We start from the raw sequence: 25,060 nt of genomic DNA, 5'->3' as shown, positions 1-25,060 counted from the left end.
TTTCCAAGACGATTCTACTGAAAGATATCAGCACAACCATGTACTGATAATTGCACCGACCCATCTTGTCTTTTATTATTTAAAGAGCTGTCAAGGGTTATTACAGTTTCCAAAAAACTCTTAAAAACCAATTAAAAAGGAAAATGGTTAATCCAGACCCTCCATCTAGCCTGTCATCCGTAAAATCAAACCGACTTGCTGTTTTCGTCCAAGAACAGAGTCTAAAAGTGCTCCTCTACGCCAGATATAAGCCAACGGACGAAGGGACTAATCTGGGCCGTTGATTTTCTCAATGACGGTCAGAATCAGACTCACCGACCAACCCTTTAACCCGAAGTCTAAAGATTCTTAACCCGGGTTAAGTTGTGTGGCTGAGAGGTGTTCTATACCTAATAAATTAACGAGCCCCTATTCAAACAACAATCCATTAATAACTTCTATCTGCAATTTTCGTCTCCGAATTAGGGTTTCTCCAACTAAATCGGTACCTTAGCTTCCTATTCGGGTAATAATTTCTCTCCGATCTCCCTCTACGGGGTTTTTTATTTTTATGTTTAGGTTTTTTTTCCTTTTTAACCCTCTGATTCGTGCAATTAGTAGAGGAAATTGTTTGATCCCTTTTTCTTTTTCTGGTTTCTAGGGTTTCAAGTATTCTCCCATCTATCTCTTTTGTTTCTGGTCTTATCTATGATCTCTTTGAATAATTTGTTTCCTTGTATTTAATTTTAGGGTTTTTCTTTTCTTTTCTGTTTTTCTGAATCATTCGCATACATTGGGGAATTAGTCTGATCGGTTTCTCTTTTCTCGTGTTGGTTAGGGTTTTTAGTCTAGATTTCCACTCGCTTATACCTTGTGGATTTCTTTTTTCAGATTTGATGCTTGCATCGCATAGGATTTTGGATTTTTATTTGGTTTTTATCTGATTTTGTTTCCAATTTTTCGATAAGATATTTTCTCGTTGTCAGGTTATTTGTTGTTAATTTGATCTTCTCTTCTTGTGTTGGGGTTTATGGGTTTTTATATCTTTTACCTTTTTCTTAAAAATATAAAATTAAACCTATAGTCTTTTCTCTTTTTTTTAGGAAATGGTTTCTGCGCTCGAGCACAGAAACAGGGTGGGGCCACATTTTAGGTGGGATCCAAAGCATTCATTTGATGGGCCCTTCATGGGTAGGGTGTCCACCAAAAATCAGCTCCATTGGATCACCTTAGGGTGTCCATTTGTGGGGCAAAAAATGGACAGATTTGTGGACAAACAGTATCTATCCATTTTTGGCCCCACAAATGGACACCCATTGTTGATCCAAAGGGGCTGATTTTTGGTAGACCCCCCATCCATGATGGGGCCTTCTAAATGAATGCTTTCGATCACCCCCAATGGCCCCATCCCCCTGTTTCTGTGCTCGAGTGCAGATAAGCTTACCTGCGCTCGAGCGCAGAAACCCTTTTCTCCCTTCTTTTTTTTCTGAGTTTCTTTTGTTTCATGGTTTCGTCTATGTATCTGGTTTCTCTGATATCAGCACAACCACATTTTTAATCGGCTTGTGAGAGCTTTTTGGGAAATGTAATAACATTTTGACAGTTCTTTAAATAATAAAAGACAAGAAGAGTTAGTGCGATTATTAAAACATGGTTGTGTTGATATCATTTCCCTTTCCTGAATCTATGGTTATTTCCTCCCGTTCTGATGTGATTTTCTGACTATTTGATATAAACTCATGCATGAACTTCGAGTAAGGGAAAGAAAAAAGTTATTACTGTCCTTCCCTGGCCATATATAAATCATGCATTGTTCATCAGCATGTGCTGAATTGCTTCCTTGTATATGGACAACTTGCAGTCATGTAAATTGTGCGCAAAATCTATTTTTTGCTTGTCTGTATTTAGTATAATTGGGCTTGTTTTGTCATTTCTTTCATCGAACTGCAGTTATAATTGGGATATTGTTGGATACAAGTGTCCATGTTTTTTGGCACTTGATTAAGTTAATGTTATTTGTCATCATCCGTGTTAGTTGTTATGCCTCTTGAAAGTGGCTAATATCCTTAGCCTGTATTTTTCATCCTTGGAGTCTGAATTCTTTCTAATGAGAGTATCCAATCATTTTGTGTCACAATTCGATCTTTATGGATAATTACCATCACCACAGCCTTTTATTCCCTTGAATTCCCCCTTTTCATGTTTATTTAGAATTTCTTAGGGGCTGTTTGGATACATGGATTTAGAATCCGGGATCTCTTCAAAATTGTAGCTAAGAGACAAGAGAAGAAGCTGACCAGCCGTCATTTCTGACTCGTTTTTTACTTCTCGCCCTTCTTTCCGTCAGCAAGAGAGTAGCAGATCCTCCCATATTTCCAGGTTTTAGAAATCTCAGGATGCCGGAGAGATTTTTAAAACCTGAATTTTTCACTTAAAATCCAAGAAACGCCGTCAGGACAGCATACAACAGCTTGATCAAGAACCCTCTTTTACACTATTTTCAAACTAAAACCTGGATTCTAAAATCCGTGTATCCAAACGGCCCCTTATTATCCTCAACTTCATGGCATTTATTGGCTCTGTAATCTAGGAGTTAGTCGTGCATCTTTATTTATATAATATGAAGACAACCACATGTGTTTTTATTCAGTTTGACTGCTTCTTTCTTTCCTGGGTGGAGCCTGGATCTCTGGATGTAACTTAAAGGCTAGAAAGAATTTATTGCAAAACCCATGACTTGACTAAATGTTACTTATATCTTTGCTATAATGTTGTGGAATCTGATGACTGCCTCCATTTATTTCAGCTCTGAGCATATTGTGATAAAGGAAGGAAAAGCTCTGTTTGTTTGGTCGCTAAGCTTTTCAACAGCCCAATTTCATGTCTGAGCTTGACATCCAGATTCCTACTGCTTTTGGTATGTTTATCGTGTTTGTTCCTTTGACTGTGAAATACCTGTGAAGATAAGCCTGAAACACCAAAAAATTTTGGAAATTTGCTTTTCCTTTTTTTATATGTTGGAATGCTAGCAAAAGACTTGGTGAGAAATTTTTAACTTCCACGGACAAGAAAATTTGCAGAAGTGGGGATGGACTTCTAATGAGAAATTGAATTCGAAATTTCAATGGTTTTCAATTGGGCATGCTGTATTGCTTTGAAAATTTCAATTTCAGCAATTGGAAAATTACTTTTTGGGGATCCCTGTAATTCATAAGCTTGCATAATCCCTATAGGACTTGTTTTCTAGTTGCTTATCTCTCCTGTCTGGTTGTGCGAATGCAGATCCGTTCGCTGAGGCAAATGCTGAGGACTCCGGTGCTGGGTCAAAGGAGTATGTGCATGTGCGCACACAACAAAGGAATGGTAGGAAGAGCCTGACAACCGTGCAAGGATTGAAGAAAGAGTTCAGCTACAACAAGATCTTGAAGGACCTAAAGAAGGAATTCTGCTGTAATGGTACAGTTGTCCAAGACCCTGAGCTGGGCCAGGTACTACTAGTTCTATTTCGCTACTATCAAACAAGATATGGTCATTGTCAAACATTGAGGGGCTGTTTGTATAAGTGGATTTTGTTTTAGTTTGATAGTGGTTTAAAATTCTGGATTTTACAATGGAAGTAGGTTGCAGATGTGGGGTTCAAGTAAGAATTCTAGGTTTTAGAAATTCTCCCCTATCCTGGGATTTCTAAAACCTGGAAACATGTGACGATCTCCTACTCTCTCGCTCGACGGAAAGAAGGGCGAGAAATCCAAAAATGACCTACGGTCTCCTCCTCTCGTCTCCCATCTAGGATTTTGAGGAAATCCAAGATTCTAAAATCTGTGTAACCAAAGAGCCCCTAATTTTGAGTGACAAAAAAATTAATTCTGAAAATCCAAAACAAACAGGTTCATATCTGATGGCGTATGTTATGCCTGCAGGTTATTCAGCTGCAAGGTGATCAACGTAAGAATGTCTCCACTTTCCTAGTTCAGGTACACTCCTCTACCATCCCGTAAATGATGTGTCCTTCCCATTTGTTCTGCGCTAAAGTTAATATTATGTATTTGTATCGGTTGGATCAGGCTGGCATTGTGAAGAAGGAGCAAATCAAGATGCATGGTTTCTAAGCACAAAGAGCTACTACATGTACCTTTGCTTGTCATCTGCAAACATATTATTATATATAGACTCTTAACAGATCGTATTAGAGGTATTAGAGGTAGACGTGTGGTGTATGGTGTACGGGTGGTTTTGTTAAATTTGGTTGATCTGATGTTTTTAGTGTCTTCGAGGGTGATATTATTAAATATTATTGCATGGGTAGTTGTGTGGAGGACTTGATCTTTATTAAGAATCCGTTCTTGTTTCTATGCAATGTTTTTGCTAAGATTTATTATGATGGGATGAATTCTTGCATAAATTTGGTTACAAATCACAGTGTGCATATTTGGGTGTGCAGAGCAGTATAGGTGTGGTTGTGTAACATACATTATCAAAGTCATAATTTATACACAACTCCAAGTGGGATTATTATAAAATATACTACAATAAGATATAAATACATTCAATTAGTTGTGAAGGGCATCCAAACGTCCATCTAACTACCAGCTGATCCATCATGATTGGATGATCGGTCTTATAGAAACTTGAATCAATTAGACATTTTTATGGGCATGGTAAGAAAAGAGGGTGAACCTTGGCGCAATGGTTAGGTTGCTCCAATGCGACGGGTTCGAGTCAAAGAAACAGCCTCTCTGCAAAGTAGGGGTAACGCCGCTTACATCTAGCCCTCCCCAGACCCCCCAATGGTGGAAGAGCCATGTAAGAAAAGCCAAACTGTTACTTTTGTCGGTACTGATGTTATGAATAGTGAATGTTGATTTTTGTATGTGTGGCGTGAGACCGATTCAATGTAACATCGCTCATGAGGACCAAAGGATGGAGTATTGGATCTCACAAAAACATTAGCATATGTATGGGGCTTGACTATTTAACTGTATTGTTTTTGAGCAATAGATCAACCTAGACATACAATTTGGAGATAAGATAGTGCTTCAGTTCAAACGTATGTTTAAGTAGGAGATTAAATAGTGCTTATGTTACTCATCACCCTTGGGTTTTGTTGTCATGATGATGCTGCACAATTCAACAGTCAGATAACTGGGCTAATGATTGAGCTGCAAATGTTGGCTTCTTATCTTGTCAAAAATAAGATATTTATTTAGGGAAATGATATCACAACAACCATGTTTTAATAACTGCATAGACCCAGTTTGTCTTTTCTTTTTCAAATGCCTTTTGAGAGTTTTTTTTTTTGGGAATTGTAATAACCTTTAGACACTTCTTTAAATACAAAATGCCAAAATGCGTTGGTGAAAATATCAAAACGTGGTTGTGAATTTGTGATGATATCAATTCCCATTAGTTTTTTGAAATGGATCATTTTCCTGTAGTTAATGTAGGAGTTAGGATGCAAGTAATTGATGTGATTTTGATTATGTATGCAGAGTTATAAAATATCATCGAATGTTGTATACTTTTTACGGTTAATTGAAGCAGTAGAATTAAGGAGCATGTCTATTAACTGTAGTTCCTTCCATATGAAGAACAACACAATATATCTTCTGTACTGAGCAGTACACATCTTAAGAATCTTATTTTATGGACAAACACATCAAAATAATTAAAGGGAGATGTTATCAGAACAACCATGTTTTGATATTTAGACAAACACATCTCTGACAAGCCAAGTAAAAAAGAAAAGATATGATGCATTTGTGCAATTATAAAAATAATGGTTGTGTTAATAACATTTCTATACTAACAATACGCTTATGCCTGGCAATGAAATTCTTTCAATTTTCAATATTCTTAATTTACAGTTAAAAATCAATACTCTGAAATGTAACCAAAGAGGGCCAAAATGTTAAGGCCTACTAACATGGCAAAAGAAGCAACAAACATAAGGGGTAAGAGACAGAACTTAATCTAGCAATTAACAATCCAACAGTTAGATCTCGATGTGGAGCTTAGATCTTGAAAATGTGTAGTAGTTTGCTAATTGTTATAGATTTTAACTTTGATAAAACCTTTAGTTACAATTCCATTGAATCTCTCTATGGTATCGCCTTCAACATCATGCCAACGGAAACTGCAGTCAGAATAAGCATTATGGCAGAAAGATGAAAATCATATTGACTGTGCAACTTCTATAGCTCCTTCCTAACTTGTTATCAAATGGATTGATCTCCAATGGTATGTTCTTCCTGTATTATACCTTTCAACTTCTTCAATTCGGTTGAGGTTGTTTGAGAAGGGAAATGTTTGAGAATGACAATGATTTCCGATGATCGGAAATCTCACAATTACCCAAATATTGATGATCTTGCAATTCGATCCTATTGATGGTATCATAATTATCCAAAATCATTGTCATTCTCAAAATTTTCCCTTCAACAACCTCAACTTCACTTCATTGAAGAAGTTGAAAGTCATATTAAAGTCAAAATGCTGTACAAAAGAACATAACTTTGAGATTAATACATAGATAACATGGGAGAGATAAGAGATTGCAGTTACACAGTTTGCACCATCAATAAGATTTCAGATCTTGATGAAGACCAAGATTTCGGCTTCGGCTTTCATTCTATTTTTTGCATTGAAATTTTCGAAGACAATGGAAAAATTCTATTTCTTTTCCTTCTCTTTTTTTTGGCATTGAAGAAGATGAAAAAGCCTCTTACTTCTTTCTAGTCTGAAAATTCAAATATATATTGAGAAAATGAAGGTGAAGATGGGCTATATACCAAACAATCACCGTGTTTAGAATGTCTTAATTGTAACTAGTTGCCATTTTATTAGTTTAACAGCTTGGAGAAGGTTTGAATAGTCTAGTTCATGTGTTTTTTTTAGCCCATGGCTTATCCGTGGTGGAGCCCAATTAATAACCGAATCCTACCACATGCAAATGCTGAGGAAATGAGCAAATTCAGAATCTCCCAATAGTTTATTCAATTCTTCACCAATGCACAATTTCTCTAATAAGTTCACGTTACTTCTGGACTTCTCATGAAAATTGCACAAATAGAATGATCCTGACCATTGGATGAATATTGGATGAATGAACTTTTGCCCATTGAAGTGCTTGTAAGTAAGATATGGCTCGTATATGAAAGTTGAGTCCATTAAATAAACAATTAACAATCCCTATGCATGGGGCATCCGTGCCAAGACATAAACCGTTTCCCTTTCATGGCGATTTGAGGGTTCAGCCACTTGCTAACAAGTGGTCGGAAGGACTTAAGTTGGGCAAAACTAAATTGGTTAGAATTCCTCCCTCAAGATTAGAGTTCGTCTGTATAGAAGCCATTCTATAACATATGAGAAATAATATAGAGGAATGATAAATTGAAGGGCGCCCTTGCAAAAACAGCTACAAGGGCGCCCCAATGCACGTTGGTGACCAAAGTCAAAGAACATTAAATGCACTTTGGTGACATTCAACCAATGGGGGCCCCTTTCATCTGGTTTTTGCAAGGGCGCCCCTTAGTTTAACATTCCTCAATCAATTGAGAGATTTCATATGGTCATGTGTGTGCAGGTGAAGTCCATTCTTTTTGCAAAAAGTACTTCATAGGATGATCGGAACTGTTCATTTGCTGGGCCTCAATGCAAATAAGCTGCACCTTGCAAATAATCTACATTCGATAATACTAACCCTCCGATATAGGGTTAGGAACTTAGGATCATTGTAACAAATGACTCATTGGAAGTTCAGTATCTGAGATTGTCATTTTTCCATTCATTAATATATCTGGTCGGAGTCCACCCAACCCTAGCTTACCTACCAAAAAAAAGGTTGTACCCAGCAAATCATCTCCAATCATCCTATGGAGATGATTTGTGGGGAAGAACCTATCTATGCTGTGGGTCATGTTTTTAAATGGTTTGGATCATTCTATGAAGTGGGTCCCACAGTAGTTTTTGAAAAAATACTGGACTTCAGACGCACACAGCATAATAAATCTCTAGATAGGGATAGATGAGCACAAATATCAGTTTCCAAAGGTAAAGAGGGACTACTTCCTAGAGAGAGAGAGGTCTGTACATGAATGTATTTAATTCTAGATAACATTGAAGGAGAAGAGAGACGTGTAATGGAGAAAACACTGAATAGAAGAGAAGAAAATGGCCTCTCCACATGAATGCATTTATTTGTAAGATGACATTGAAGTAAGATGACATTGAAGACGGAGAAGAAAGAGACCTCTCCACATGAGAGCATTTAATGCTAAGATAGCAATGAAGACAGGAGAGGAAAGGGTGGTGGGAACATTTGTTGATGATAGGAGTTTAAGAAACAAGGGAGAAAGACAAGTTTGTTGGGAAGTGTCTACCCTATCCTCAACTTATTGCCGTATACGTATGTGGTTTCTGATTGGAATTTTGTGGAGAACTCATTTATTGTAAATCTTACAAAAGGATGTTTAATTTCCCATTTCAACAGTTCTTTAAGTGTCAGAGATTGGAATGTTCACGTTATCCAAATGGAGTCATGGAGCACGGCCACCAGATTAGTTGCTACGATAATAGTAATAGATGCCCCCCACATTTACCCATTGTTTAAGGGGAAGTGATATATTCACCCCCTATTCTTCCCCTGTCAACCCCTCCAGTGTATTTATAACTACTCTTTTTACACTATAAGTATGGCTAGGGGTGCAAACCCGACCTGAAAATAGCATGGGTCGGGTTTAGAAATCATGGGTCTTGGGTAGGGTCGGGCTTTAATTTAAAAACCTGGCTCAATCTTGCGTAGGGTTGGGTTTAATGAAAAAAAACCCGAAACCCAACCCGGCCTATGTAGGTGTACTATGACATTTTTAATTATCTCTTGAATAACATAGCAAATTATTTTTTAATATATTGATATAATTGTTTTTATTGAGATGATCATGTTTGTGATGTGAAAATATAGTTTTCTTCTTAAATTTATACCTTGATTACATAAATTTAGAGATTTTTAGTGTGAGGATTTGTTTTCTTTCTACAACACGTCAACGTGAAAAAACCCGACTCGAGCCTGACCCGAGAATTACCATGGGTAGGGCCGGGCTTGGGAATCGTGGGTTTTCCAAAAAAAAAAAAAAAAACCCGACCCGAGATATTTCTCGCGTAGGGTAGGGTTCTTCAAAACCCGACCCGCCCGACCCGAGTTGCACCCCTCTCAGGGGAAGAAAAGTGAGGGAATATATCATTTCCCTTTTTACGGGAAAATATGCGCACGTATCAAATAACTTAAGCCAATTCAAAATAGATCTCAATCAGCCATTCAAAATCGTTAAATGACAAAGTTGCATTTTATTATGAGTTCAATAATCAATTTTGGACTATCAATTCTCAAAATCCAAAACGAATTGAGCCTAAGTTATTTCTTAAAGAAGAGTGGTGTGTTTGGCGTACCGTTTGAAATGGCGTTTGAAACGCCGTTTTGCCAAACGGAGTTTTCATGTTTGGTTGGCCAGATCAAAACGACGTTTTAAACGGCAAACGGAGGTATTGTGTGTTTGGTTGCAAATGCCCCAAAATGGAGTTTTAGTGGTAAAATGACCAAAAAGGGCATTGTTTGGTTGGCCTTAATGTAACTCAACTACTCTCTCATTAGGCCTAATATTAAAAGGTCATTAGGATCTCATTCAAACACAATTAAAATTAAACATCATTTCCATAAATAGTTATACTATTGTTCACAAAAAATAAATTTAAAAAGTGGCGCAATGAGTAATTTAAATAGCACATAATTCATCACGAATGCGGTCCCGAACCGAACCCATGAAAGCATCATCATGTGCATAGTCAAATGTGTCATTCTGATCCATAGCATGATCATAACCCAAACCAACATCAACAATAGGCATATATGTATCATCATGGTCAGCTTTATCGAACTCCTCATCACGACTTGCATGCTTTCTTATGTAGTTGTGCAGTGACATTGATGCTACAATTAGTTGTATCTGAGTCTTTAAATCGAATTTCCATTTGCCTTCCCTTTTGTAGTCTGGGAAGATTTTTTTGCTTGATCACTTTCCATCTAAAAAATTCAAAGCGTAAGCAAGAAATTCTCTAGAAAACTCTACAAGGGGTCCTCAGAAAATTAGAACTAAAGAGAAACTCATGCAATGGTAAATCATGCAATGGTAACCTCACAAAATTCTAATTCTCATTTGATGTTACTTGACCTTAGGTCCACTATGTAATAGCACACACGGCCGTAGGTTGTATGTAATTAACCATTCCTCAATATACATATCATGTTTCTTAAGAAATTATATGATGACGGGCGGAGAAATACGACGTAAAGGTGATACTTGATCCAACAGCAGCTCCTCAAAAAGTGAACCGCTACTATTGGATCAAATATCGAGGATGGGATGTTGAGTATGTGTTTTTATGGCCCTTCACCATATTATTTCTCCATGTTTCTTATCTTAGAAAATAACAAAATTTTTGAAATGCAGTGGGTCTCATTGTCATTTGGGGTGCTTACATTTTATAAAAGAAGATAATATTGTAGTTATTTTGATAATGGCACTCCTTATTAAACACTTATATGATTGGTAGTTGATAGCTTGTTGGTAATTGTAAGACTTCACTCTAGCTAGACTCAATTTAACATAGGGCCGAAATTGGCCAGAGAACAATATAAATTCCCTTGTGTCCATTAGGATCTAGGCAAAAATTAATTATGAGATAATAAATTCCAACATCAACGTGCTTTGGAATTTTCCTTAAAAACAAGAAAACTCCAATAAAAAATCCTAAACAAATACCCTTATTACCTCTTAGAAGATATTACAATTCTTAAAAAACTATAAAAAAAACAATTACAAAAGGTTCAACAAACTGCGAATGTTATTATCAAAGCATAGAAGGTGGATATCATTTCTCTTTATATTATCTATTAATTAATAATCTTGTAGGAGTGAGACCAAACACTAACTCACCTACTAAATAAAAATATACAATTTTAGAAGCATATACCCCAGAAGCACATGGGAGAGGGGTCACATCGAATGCTCACCACACATACAAATATGGATAACATAAAATCTCTACTAAAATGTCTAAAACACAAGTATATGACAAGGTACCAAAAAATAAACAAATACAATTCTATATCGGAAGTAATAATTCATATTTTTTGGTTGCAATGATTCACAAGTTCTTTTTTAGATCTTTTGTACTTTTCCCAAGATTCATTCAGATATTTGTTCACTATTTTATTGTAAGTCAAGTCAATAAAGCTAAAGACTTCAGTAGTACAATAGGTGAATAATAATCAACAAAGAAAGAAAAGAGAGATTTTATACGGTGTAAGCCCTTATCGCCCCTTATTTGTCAAAAAATACTGTACGGACCAAACTATATGATGATCCAAACCGTCGATATGGCCATAGCTTAAAACAGAGACAGAAGAGAGAGAGAGAGAGAGAGAGAGAGAGAGAGAGAGACCGGTTAAATGGTGGGAAAAATAAAACAGAGCATTCGTCATGCTAAAAATAAAATAGAGACTAGGGGGAGAGAGAGAGAGAGACTCATCTCCATATTCATAGAAAAGAGAGAGAGAGAGAGAGAGAGAGAGAGAGGTGCATACCTTTTGGTGATGATTTGCTTTGCACAGACAGAGAGAAGAGACAAGGAGACGAGAGAAAGGTAAGTTTGTGAGAGGAAAACCTAATTATGCATAGAAGCTAAAAATAGTATCGAGATTTCAAGTCTTTTATTTTCTTTCATGATTCTAGGAAAATGGGTTTTGGTGAGGGCAAATAAGTAAGAACCCACAGCCCAAAAACTCCGTTCAAAACAGCATTTTGCAAACGGACCTCCCCCCCTCCGTTTGCAAAACGCCGTTTCAAACGGTGGTTGCGCATCCAAACACTTCCAAACGACCGTTTGGCCCCAAAACGGTTTTTCAAACACCAAACGGTGTTTTAAACGGTACGCCAAACACGCACTTAGAGGAGGGTGAATGTGGCTCAGAACGTAAATATATAGGTTTTTTTCAATGGCATCATAAATATATAGTTTGTGGCCCCAAAATTCATTTCCATAGTATGATCCTAACTCTCCGATCTACTGACGGATTGGACATTTTAGAAATTGTATAGAAGGAGGGTTAGGATCATCCTATGGAATTATTTTGGGGCCATAACATATTTACGTTGTGGCCCAACAAATGGAGGATTCAGATCACCCCATGGAGTAGGTTGTACAGTACTTTTTGAAAATTATTGGATTATACAGCCACACACCATATAAAGATTGTATTTAATAGTTAAAAAAAGAGGTAAGCTAAACTCAAGAACGCCCTTGCAAAAATGGGCTGAAAGAGCACCTCATTGGCTGCATGTCACCAAAGTGCATTTAATACTCTGATTTGCAGCCATTATAAATGCACAATGGTGATGTGCAGCCAATGGGGCGCCATTTCTGCCCATTCTTGCAAGGGCGCTCCTGATTTTAGAATTCCTCGTAAAAAAGGAACTGATATATACCCGCCCCTTTTTTTAACCTCGGTAGAGCGACCCCTGGTGTATCTTTAACTGCAGAGGGGCTGATTTACTTCATGTGAGAAGGATTCAACGGGCCTAATTGCAACGTACACTGAGTTGGTTGTTCCATGTAAAGAACAGGGGGCTAATTTATCATTTCCTTAAAAAAATTACATTTAGAATGTACATTCGATAGCTATAGAGAAACTTACACTTGCAAGATTTTGAAAATCTATTAATAGTTGAGATTTTATATGTACAGTGGGACCCACTTCATATTACGATCCAAACCGCTCATTTGATGGGTCACAACATAAATAGGCTACGGAGATGATTCTACGGAGGTTTCAATAATGTTCAGTCCTCTGCAGATCGGAGGGTTAGGATCATCCTATGGAGATGATTTATGGGTTACAACTTATTTGCGTTGCGGCGCATCAAATGAGCGGATTGGATCATCCTATGAAGTGAGCACCACTGTACTTTAAAAAGACTGGACTTCACACATGCACACATCATATACATACTTGTAAATGGGCCAACAAAAGTCATGGTACAACAATTATTTCTACAGAGAAAGTAAAATAGTGCAGTTTATAGGATGTTAAGAAAGTGACAGAAGGTTGAATTAGTATAGGTCCCACTACTTGCATAACAGAGGACCCTTGAATTAGTATTGGTCGCACCACTCGCACCAAATTAAGACAAAGGACTCAACTTTTGGATAAGCCTTGTGAGTCACTCTAGAATTATTCCTTTGGTACTCGATTTGATATGGGTTTAGCAGTGGGAACCACCATTGGATTGTTAATCATGGAATAAACACCGTATAATTCACCAAAAAAGATATGATGTGACATGACACTACTTTTGGGGTCATTGAAGACTTCCTCGCCGTAGGCTCCTGATATTGGAACTACCTTGTTTTTATAATTGTATTAATTCAGCTTGTCTTTTATCAGTTCCCCCCAAAGCTCTCATAATTCGATTAAAAATGATGAGACAAGATGAGTCTGTGCAGCTATCAAAACATGATTGTGCCAACATGAGTAGCCCCATAGGCTGTTACTCTTGTTCTTTTGTTTTTGTTTTTGTTTTTTTGAGGTGTAATCAGAGTTGCATTTTAATACAACACGCAGATGTACATCTATTATTTGTTTCAAATAAAAAAAGGAAATGATATATACAGCCCTCTTGTTTGTCTTTTCCAAAAAGGAACTTCATTTCCGACAAACAAAAGGGATAGAAAATTAGAAACGCAGTCTTCTTAAGGAAGACAAAAAGTGCTGGAAAGGGGCGTGGAAATATGTTTTCCTTTCTCAAGGTAAAAAGTTTACAGCTGGATGTAACGTTAGGTATTTGATACTTCCCTGCATGAAGAAGAGGGTTGGAAATGATGGGTCCCACTTCACCAGACAGTGAATCAAACGTATCAACTCTCTCTGAGGCTCTTTTCACTTGCGTTCTCGGGAAATCAAATCCCCAGAAAACACCTCTTTTTTTTTCCGAGAAAGCTAAAATAGTGGTGTTCACTTGTTTTCCAAAGAAACAAATAGGATGAGGTAGAAAATGTCAAAAAATGACATGGAAAATGCCACAAATGATGTGGAAAAGACTCTTTTCCCGCGAGTGTAAGAAACCAAATCCCACTATTTTGATGAGATTTGGTTTCCCATGGAATAAGAGTGGCCCCGTCAAGAAATGAGGTGAATATATCACTTCCCTTCTTTTTTAGTTTTTTTTATATTAAGTACACAAGGGCCCACCTTATGTCAACATTAGATATTTAGATTTCATCATTTGGAAATGAGCCAAACTAAAATGAGAAGCAAGTGGGATCCACTTTTTGATCCGACAGTAAATATTTCATCTAACTTCAGATGGATGCTCATATTTTTCCAATATCCGCAGGCCGAAAGTGGGCCCTTTTTTTCCAATGACTCAAACCATTTATTTGTCAGGCCTTGCTATGGATGAGCCTTGTATCAAAATTCCCATTCACATGAGGATTCTAACCCTCAAATTTGTAGTTAAATGAATGAACGGTGAGGAAATAAAGAAACATCAATCTGTATTCATGGCCACAAATTTGAGGGTTAGATTCGCCCCATGATGAATTTTAATGCACGGCCCACCATCACTCTTTATTTTACACAATTCTACTACAGGCTGTGGGCAGGGGAAAAAAGAGGGGTGAATATATCATTTCCCATCCAAACACCCAATAAGAAAATCGATCAGTAAAGTAAATAATATCTGCGCTCCTCTGATTCAATAATGGCACTCTACAAATATTATTAAAAGTTAAGGATTTGGCAGCAAAGTCGCAGAATGCCATTTTGATGGCATGAAAGACCAAAAATGAATAAGACAAAATCTGCTCAAAAGTGAGGTTGTGTGGCTGTTCTCTCCTGCAAAAGTGAGCCGCTAAATAGCTCTATGCAAAATTGCTTAGCAAATCCATAATAAGTTTTATAATTTGATGATGGTTTGTAGAGAAGAGTATAAATAAATAAAGCAAGGAGTGTCATTATAAAAAGAGTACTTTTTTATGGGTACTTCTTTTGTGTTGTATTTTGACAGCGATGTGTTGTATTTTGACAGCGAATATCACGACGGTTTAGGTGGGCACTTCTTCTTTTTTTTTACAGTGACTGTGACAGCTTTGGGCATATTTCTCTTTTACTGTTCCATGTATTATCTCCACTATACCAACCGTTCAACAAAAATTCCAACTTCAAACTGAGCTCCTTTTTTCAACTACCAGTCTTCTCTTACCTAACCTCCAGTCTTCTCATCCTTTGGCTTCTTACCACTTGCTTTAATTAGTGTATTTAAGCGCCTACATATCCAAACTTCACCTCCACAGACTAATTGTCTTTGGAATAGGGAATTGAAACGTTCTGGGTTTTATTCCTATTGCTTGTTTTCTGAGAAATGGCTGACTTGGAACACTCCTCTGATGATACTTCTGAGGATTCTCGAGGTACCCATTTGAATTTAATGGCTTTTTCTATAACTAGAAAGAACACCCTTTCGTGTTTTTCTTATTCTTGCTGTTTTTCCTTTTTGATTTTGCTTGTTTCCATAACATAATGCTTCTCCTTTTGTGTGTTTCCCATTTTTTTGAATCTTGTGATTAATTGTTACAGAGGGAACTAGTCAAGAATCTAAGCTAGAGTTCTCAGAGGATGAGGAGACACTTATTGAAAGAATGTTTAATCTGATTGGAGAGAGGTCTGCTGTTTCATTTGAATTTCCATTTATGCTTTATATGTTGCCAATGTTTAAAACTTTATATCTAACAACTTAGCCTTTTTTTTCACAATGGTTTGGATTATTAATGGCTCAGGTGGTCTCTGATAGCTGGGAGAATCCCTGGAAGAACAGCAGAAGAGATTGAAAAGTACTGGACCTCAAGGTACTCCACAAGTGAATGAATGATGGGAAATTAATAGCGTGTTTAGCTGCAAAAGCAAGCAATTTTGGGTGTGATGCTGTGTTTTAGAGGCAGATATTTATATGTTTTGTACAAACATCCCTCGTGTTACTATGTTGTTTGCAAAGATGACTCAAATGCATTCCAAAGTTTTGTAAACTTGTATATCTCTTTCATCATTGAAACTACTAGTTTGAGGTTGGAAACTTCTGGTTTGACGTTGGTAAACTTTCCTTTCAGGCTTAGTAAGATATCAAAGTAATAAAAGAGTGATGTAAACATATCATTCATGTACCCTAGAATATGCCAACAAAATTAAAAGAAAAGTAAAGAAAAGAAGGGCTCCAATAAACCTTGAAAGATTGAAGAAATAATCATATATTATAAACAGGATTTGCTAGGGACCATCAAGGAAGGCATCTCGCAGCCCGGCTTCTGTGTGGCTGCTCTCACATGCAACAGCCCAACCGTAAAATGCCTTCTGCAATGGTCTCAAGCAAATCCCATTTATAACATAAGCAATCCTGTCAAAGATTCTAAATGACCACCAATAAGAAAGGGAGCTGAAGTTCATATCCTCTGGTTCCAGTATTCACTCCCAACTATTGTAAATTTTTTTGATTGGCTGTTAGCAGCTTGTTGGAAAACTCAATAACTAGAATCCAATGACAGAAGTTTAAAATAAGATAGGGGCGCAAGTAGCAAATTAACAGTGTGGATATTAGTTTCCTAGTGAAAACTTCTTCAAAAAGGAGAGACCATGTGTTAAACATCAACCTAGTTCTAATAACCATCAAGCAAAAGAGAGAGGAATTCCCCCATCAACTTTCTAGACCCCCACCAAGAAGAATTTTTCAATTCAAAACCACTGATAAGCTGAGATCTGTTGCTGTACTATTGATTTGGCATGGTTATTCAAATGGTTGAAAAGGGATGGGGATCTGAGAGAAAACTGAAAACCATCATTCACCTTCAAAGCCAAATACCAATGATCAAAGCTTGGGTGTCTTCCTAAATTGATCCTCAATGTAACAACCTATATGGAGTACTTCCATTTGAAAAAGTAGATGAACTTCCTACTAATTTCTTGTCACATACTGAAAAGGATCTAAAACAGAATTTAGCCTAAAAAATAGAATTCATATTTACCAAGCATTTTACCTTTTTTTACAAATCAGCCTCACCAAAATGTCCAACCTATGAACTCGAAAGCAAGTTTTGGATTATGGTGGATTTAAGCGTAACTACTCCCCCATCTCACAAGATCAAAGGGTATACGAAGATAACAAGATTCCATCTTTGCAGAGCCTACTCAAGACCTTGCTTCTTCCTCACTTGCTCCAATTGCATTGATCCCACTTGCTTCCGCTGCACTTACTTCAACCACTGTCACCTCAAGTGCGCTTGCACCAACTGAATTTATTCCTATCATTTGTGGGCATGGACACGAGTGTCACGAACACCAGCACTGACACGAGTGTCTGTGTCGACACGGACACTCCCAAAATTTAGAAACAGGGACACAACTAAAACAAAAGGTATATATAATCATGGGTAGTGGACACAGATTCGTGTGTCGAGTTTTGACCAAGGATTTAAATTTCAGTTTCAATACCGGTTTCGGACCCCTTAAAAATAGAAATTTCGACAGAAATCCGGCGAAACAAAGAAAAGAACTTTTTATTCAATATTAAATTTCGGTAAAATATTAAATTAATTTTTTTTAAAACAGGTTTTTTGGGTGAAATTTCGGATTTCGGTCGAAATTTAAAACCTTGGTTTTGACACAATACAAGGTATCTCACATGACAACCCTTGAAAATCTAGAAATGGTGAAACGGCTCATACACATAAATACATATAAAATTATTGATTACTATCATAATTTGCAACAATATAAATACGGTATTCATTTAACAAACTAATAGATTTTAGGATTAATTAACTATAATTTAAAACAAACATGAGACACTCAAATAACAATGCATTCATCAATTTAATTTAATTCAGTTCTCTTCAATCTTTGATATGCAGCGAGAAAGGGAGACCAATAGGAGACAAGGAATATAATATTGAAATAAGAGTTTGTTTAGGATTTGAGATTTAGGGGCGGGGATGTAACAACAAATATTAGATAAATATGAGCTTATAATAAAAGAACAGTTTATAATGAAAGAGGTAAACACAATATTTTTTTTTGAAAGATACAGATTTCATTCAAGTAAAACAAGAGTACAACCGAGGGGACAGGTTGTCCCCAAAGTCCGACACAAAGGTTACATGACAATACAGAAAAGACCCATTATGGCTAAGGCAACAAAGAACTAAACCCCCAGATTACATAAAAGATGATAAGATAAACGACCCCAAGCATCAGATGATTCCGGGAATCAGGTTATCCCACCCCAACTTAGGGAATGTAATGAAGTTTCTCAATGTTGGCGTTCCCCACACCTTCCTTCGCTAACACATCCGCCTTCACGTTGGCGGACCTTCTGACATGAGTAATTTGAGGATGAACAAGCCGCACCAGATCTCGGATCTCAGCAATAATACTATCGAGCTTCCAAGGACCCCTGCTCAAACTAGACACCCAGGCCAAAGCATTCGACGGATCGCCTTCGATGAGTAGAGTACCTAAGTTGCGTTCCTCATACCATCTTAAGTCCACATAGCAATGCTCTCGCTTCGGCTTCATTTGCATCACAAAAACCCGTCGGTCCTAAGAAAGACATCAATATTGTTCCAGGAGTCTCGAAATAAGCCACCTATGCTGGCCCTGCCAGGATTCCCAATCGAGCTCCCATCAAAATCCAGTTTGATCCAACCCTCCGGAGGAGAACACCATTTCAGAGTGATTGTCTTTTCTCCTCTTTTCCCACATGACCGACTTCCAATTTTTAGAGTTTCACCAACGCTATAGCGTAGATCATCTTTTTTTAGAGTTTCACCAACACATTAACCAATAATAAAATACGTCACACTTACACAGTACAAAAACGTGTTGACACGCCCACATTAAGTTAGAGACTTATAGCGGTACTTTGAAAAGTGTCAAAAGGAGTGTCGACATGTGTGGACAAGCGTATTGAATCGGACACGACACAGGTATCAGCAATAAATTCGACCTGTCGGTTGAATCATAGATATATTTTGACCACATTTGCTTTAACATCACTTGCAGCAACTTCAATACTAGTATTGAGTGCGACAGGGGTGAAATTATTGTTTCTGGGGGATTCGTGATAAGCCCAATTGATAGGTTTATCATTTTTATCACTAGGTCTTACCTAAGAGCAACTCAAAATTATATCACCTTAGTTTTGGATGCAACTAACCTTCTTAGAGGAATGTATTATTATTTGAACCCTGTTTCTATCTGGGTCATACATAACGTCCTGGTACGAAGTGTCCCTGGATCAAGGCCTACTCTTGTCAAGGTATCTGCTATGCCATTGGCACATCCCAGAATATGAATAAAGGAACCAACCCTTTGCTGTGATTAATGGTTTCTAACACAACAGTGGCACCACGGGTGGGCCCGGGCTAGAACTGTTAGCCCAAACAATTGCACTAAAAGAGTCGGCTTCCCTGGCCAAATTATCCACTAATTTAGCCTTGAATATATACAAAGACTAGCGAGAATGCCCTCTGCCTTATTGGAGTCTTTGACACTGTTAGCCGAGAAAACATTTATGATCCCTCTAGATGATTATGAAACATCAACACCGGCTGGACTGCGATACCTTTAGAACTTCCATCAAAGTTGAGTTTGATGAAGTTGGTGCGAAGCTCTAAATTTATGAGAGGATAACACAAGATGTGACTAATCCCTAATCTTGGAACACGTCTCCAGACGAAAGGCCCCCAGACTCTTTCCTAACCAACTCCACTTGATAATGGAGATTTTGATGTCCAGCATGAACAAACCAACAACTTGGTTGAGCCATAAAATTTCTTTAATTACTTCCATAATTTTCTTTTATTACTTCCTTTCCAATACCCGTAGACCATGGCTCCAAGGCTCCAACAAGCTTCCAGAGTCAACTTACGTGAGAGGGTTGTGAAACACTTGTGAGGTGACTTGCAGTGAATAAAAAAAGTTGGCATCCTCTTCCTCTAAACACAAAATCTCTCTACTAACATGGTGGAATCCTATTCTTTGGAGAGTATCGTTGAGTTTGCCCTAACATCATCTAACAAAGTGCCTCCACCCAAGGGGGAACCGGAGCGCCCCAAGTGCAACTACAAGCCACAAGTGCTCTAATAGCTAGAAGAGAAGGGGAAAGACTGATGTCCAATTCCTTCTATCAGGCTCCCGAGGGGACATGTGGACACCCTATTAAGCACATGAAAACAATCAAAATCTTCTAGTTTGAATCCCTTCTGAACACCCACTTCCAAACAACCCTACCCCCTATCTCAAGTAGCAAGTCTTTTACACTCGCATCACTATGGACATAGAAGATAATCAATGGGTTAAAGCATAAGGTTTGACCTTTTCTTTTTGTCTTGGAAATAATTTGAATTCCATTAATGCAATGACTCGGACGCTAAACAAGAAATGGCCTTTCTCGCAACACTCCACAGCATAGTTAAAGTGCCTTACCACTTCTGCCACATCGCAGAACATATAACTACTCTCAAGGGGCCAGCCCCACCACACTAAAGATGAGTGACTGACACTGATTGTACCATAAATACAGAATTGATATGAACATGGGCTTCCCCCCTCGGCTAGTTCAAGTCACATGTAACAATTGGTTCTCCAAAGAGAAGTATAAGTGGAAGAGCCTCATCTTTAACAAGCATCCTTGGTTTGCCTAAAGTCTAGATAAGAATTACCTGATTACAGCTGAGTTTCGGAGTACAACAAACTAGTGATGTTTCCCAACCGGGTGCAGGGGAGGACTCCAATTGACAATCTCACCTTTCCCAAACAACCTTATGAATAGTACAAGCAACAACCATTAGTACAAGCACTTAACCTTATCCCTAGACATATGGTCTAAAAGAACTTTGCAGCAAGAGAGCTAAACAGAGCATTTCTAGTTGTTGCCCCTGGGAAAGCTCCACTAGAGCTAGCTTACTTACATAACAAACTTACATAGAAAGACAATGGGATATCACGCACCTGAAAAAGAAGCCCATCAATCTGGTCCACTCTAGCTCGACATTGACCATTGAACCAATGATATCGCAAGATTCAAGTCATCACCTGTAAGAAAAAGCAGGAACACCTCCACTACATTCATGATCCGAACACGTCCAACCCTCCATGTGGTTTGTGTTTTTTTCCGGTGTGTTTGTTCCCCACCTCTGGTCGATGGTATAGAAGCAGAATATTTTATTTCTGATATTTAAGAAGCATTTCAAGATCGGTCAAGACAGTTTTTTTGGTGTTGGGTGTCGTTCCATATAAGAATTCTGGTATTCCTATGTCATTAATTTATTAGGGAAAATGGTTAGGAATAATTGATCAAATTTTTACACATTATGTTTTATTTTCCATTTAAACAATCAGATCCATATAACAATCACTTCTCTACTTTCAGAATTCCGACAATGTCAAATAAATGTTGGCCTATGCCACTGAACAAAGCATAAGTTTCAAATTCATAACCCGTAAATTCTCCAACTCTTTTTCTTATTTCTCTTTTTGAAAGATAACAGTAAAGATTTATTGATAAAAATCATATAGGCACGAGGTAATGGGATCGAGATGACCCATGCCAATCATTACAGACACAACTCCACAATAATTGATAAAAATCATATAGGCACGAGGTAATGGGATCGAGATGACCCATGTCAATCATTACAGACACAACTCCACAATACAAGAAAACAGTCACACTCTAACAAACTAGTCACATACTGTACAATACAATCTACTATAAGAGTGGAAAAGAATCCCCTACATGAAGTTCCAATCAATGGAATCCTACCCTTGTCAAGGAATCCCCTATGAAACTCTACCCTTGTCAAGGGATACCTCATGTAACTCTCCTATTCCTGGTACAAATTTTTATTCAATTATCAAACAGATCATTCACTAGCTGTTGCATCTCTATTACGACTTTGTTTCCATTCATAGTTCACAAGGTAGCCTTGTCAAGAGATCCAGTACACACAGAGTTGTTTAGATATGTGATCTAGAATTGAAAGTGGCATAACAACTTGAACATTTAGATAACTTCCCACTGAAATAGTACTTTCACGGAATAAGAGCATTGAAAGCACTATGTTACAAAATCAATAATAGCAGCAATATGAAGCCATCCTCTTGCACAAAATATTTCATGCATTTTCCTGGCTCCTGACACATTTACAATTCCAAAAAAAATAAACGTGAAAACAGGAAACCACAATCATAAACAACTAATTCTCAAAAGAAACTTAATCCGCATTCACACCAATTGGGTTGCCTTCCTACAAAAGTACATGTTTTTGCTCTGCCATCAGTCTGGGAGTCAAAATCATGTTACGGATGCGTTGAGCTAACGAATAGCCTTGCTGGGTACTCTACCGAGTTGCTTTGAGCGAAATGATCCAAAGGGTTAGCTTCCACTCTGAGATGGATTTCTCTTTTGAGGCACCGACCTTTGTGCGTCTGACTCTTCGTCAAGAGAGAAGATCATGGCCAAGCTTCATGGTGGCCATTTGGGAGGACACTTGGCCACGATTAGACTTTGTCATTAGTAGAGGAGAAGTACTATTTTTTTTTTGGAATGGCAGAGGAGAAGTACTATTAGCCGCTCATGGGTAAAGATGTTGCACAATATGTGGATCGATGTCATATTTGTCAATTTTTTTGGGTCTCTCCCCTATAAATAGTGGTTTTTACACTCCACTACCAGTTGGTCCAGTTCCACATGCTCCATGAGAAGATCTATGCACGGGCTTCATGTTGGGTTTGCCGCGAACTGAACAAGTAATGGAGTTGTAGATTTGTTATCAAAGATGACACATTTTCTACCGTAACAAAAGAGTCAAGATGCTTCATACGACACTCAACTCTTCTTCAAATAAGATGTATGTCTTCATGGACTTCTGAAGACTATCACTTTAGTCCGCGATGTGAAGTTTATAAGCCATCTTTGAAGGATTTTATGGAAGGAGATGGGAACCAAGCTTCGATATTCGAGTTTTTCCCATCCATAGACACACCACAAAAGCCTTGAAAACTGATTGTAGATTATCATTGGAGATCAAACAACTCACGGGATTTCATCCTTCCCCAAGCCAAGTTTGGGTACATTGCTTTCGGTAAATCGGAATTTTGTGTACATTGCTTCGGTAAATCGGACTATGAGTTAAGTCACCATTTGAGATTGTTAACGAAAGAGATCCAAACCAAGTTCTGGACATGGTCCCTCTACATTTGCTAGCCACTCATAGTGATGATGCAAATGCTTTTGTTGAGCACAAACATGACAGTCAGACTCGAATGTGTCAAAAGATTGAGACAAGCAACAAAAAGTATCAAGGCTGCTAATCAACATCAAATAGCATAAGTTTTTCGCGAAGAAGATCTCAGTATGGTGCATCTTCGACAAGAAAGACTTTCGGTAGGGACATATAACAAGCTCAAGCAAGAAAAGATATATCCATGCAAAATTCTACAATGGATCAATCATAATTCATATACGGTAGAGCTACAACATATTACCTACATGCAATGTTGCTGATCTCTTCAAATTCCAAGGTAATGATATCACGACCAATGTAGAAGTATCCATCCATCATCCAACTAAGCCAGAAGAAAAGATCATTCAAACACTTGACGAAAAGGATACATGGTCTCATGGGAAAAGCTCGTGTTGTTACCTTGTTCAGTAGAAGGGAAGACATCCTACTGATAGTACATGGTTGACAGAAGAACTACAGTGCAATAATGTTCCATTCTTTGATGAGTTCGAAGTTCACATCTCGAGGGCGAGTTCTGGAATGACATAAATGTGCCAACAAAAGCTCCAAGGATTTTCAAAACATATGCACAAATGAGGAGGGAACGACTTGAGGATTTTGTGCCTAAATGAAGCAGAGTTGCTTACATCACCAGGTGGCCTCAGCCATATCAAAGGGGTTGAAATTAAAGGGAAAATGCTTTTTCTAGGGGAGAATGACGAATAATTCAGCAACTTTAGATTTTAGTTGAAGAGTGGTATTAGGATACTTGTTAGGTGAAGTGTCAATGTTTAATTAAGACTGTAAGAGCTTTTCTATAAATAAGGTTCTTTGATTTATTTCTCCTTATTTTCTAAATTTTCTAGATTGGTTTCTTTTTTCAAGTTGCTGTGATTTAAGAACATGAAATATTTTTCTTGCTCCTTGTTCCTCTTCAGTTTGTGTGCTGTAATTGCATTCTCCTCTTCTGGTTTGGTGGCAGCATTGAAGTTGCCTGAGATCAATTTTTCACTAAATTTCAGAATTCTGAGTTTTTATTGTGAAGTTCCTGCATAGTGTTGTAATTTATTTTGCAGGTTTGTGTTTGTGAAATTATTTTCCAACCCTTATTTGCATCAGCTTGAATCTTCAATGACCCCAAAATCACCTTGGATGATCTGGAATTCGAATTATTAAAACAAGAGCCAACAAATGGATTGTCAAAGAAAATTATAATCCATTGTCTACACTCAACAGCCAACGTTCCATAATAGAAGACAATTAGGATCATTCAATCAGCATGAATTTCAGGCCATGGTATCTTAGATGGCCTCAACCAAGTGGATGACCCCGATTAAACTAAAGTAGGGCCTTCCTAGATTATTCTTCTATATGGTAAGAGGGTTTCACATCTGATAAGTTCATGAGAAAAATTTGGAATAAAATTAAAAAGAAATCAGCAATAATTACTTACTCTCAGAATTTCAAAGAAAGGTAAGCAGTACTGCAATTGACCTAATAGTTAATCATCTGTGTTGTGTCACCTAGATAGAATGACAGTTAATCATCTATGTTGTGTCACCTAGATAAAATAACAAGCGTCAAGTATGACAAGAGTACTTTTTCCTATTAAAAACCATGGATGTTCTACGGAGAAAAAAATTCAGTTTAGCAAATAAATATATCAGGTGGAAGAAGGCAGAGGAATCAGGTGATC

The 25,060-nt window shown here is 37.6% G+C and overlaps 1 protein-coding gene across 1 annotated transcript; it reads left to right on the top strand.

Moving 5' to 3' along the window:
- The first annotated feature begins 371 nt into the window (after positions 1–371).
- LOC143884129 (protein translation factor SUI1 homolog) lies at positions 372–4,329 on the top strand. The gene is made up of 5 exons (XM_077387534.1): positions 372–505; positions 2,786–2,896; positions 3,262–3,467; positions 3,900–3,953; positions 4,044–4,329. The coding sequence occupies exons 2-5, from the start codon at positions 2,860–2,862 to the stop codon at positions 4,086–4,088; spliced, it is 342 nt and encodes a 113-aa protein (XP_077243649.1). The 5' UTR covers positions 372–505; positions 2,786–2,859; the 3' UTR covers positions 4,089–4,329.
- The last annotated feature ends 20,731 nt before the right edge of the window (positions 4,330–25,060 follow it).

The sequence above is a fragment of the Tasmannia lanceolata genome, unplaced genomic scaffold (assembly GCF_043159265.1).
Source record: "Tasmannia lanceolata isolate RefF3 unplaced genomic scaffold, GAP_Taslan_0.1 ptg000008l, whole genome shotgun sequence".
NCBI classification, from domain to species: domain Eukaryota; kingdom Viridiplantae; phylum Streptophyta; class Magnoliopsida; order Canellales; family Winteraceae; genus Tasmannia; species Tasmannia lanceolata.
Note: the sequence above shows the minus strand (reverse complement) of the source record. Positions and strands in the feature narration are given on the sequence as shown.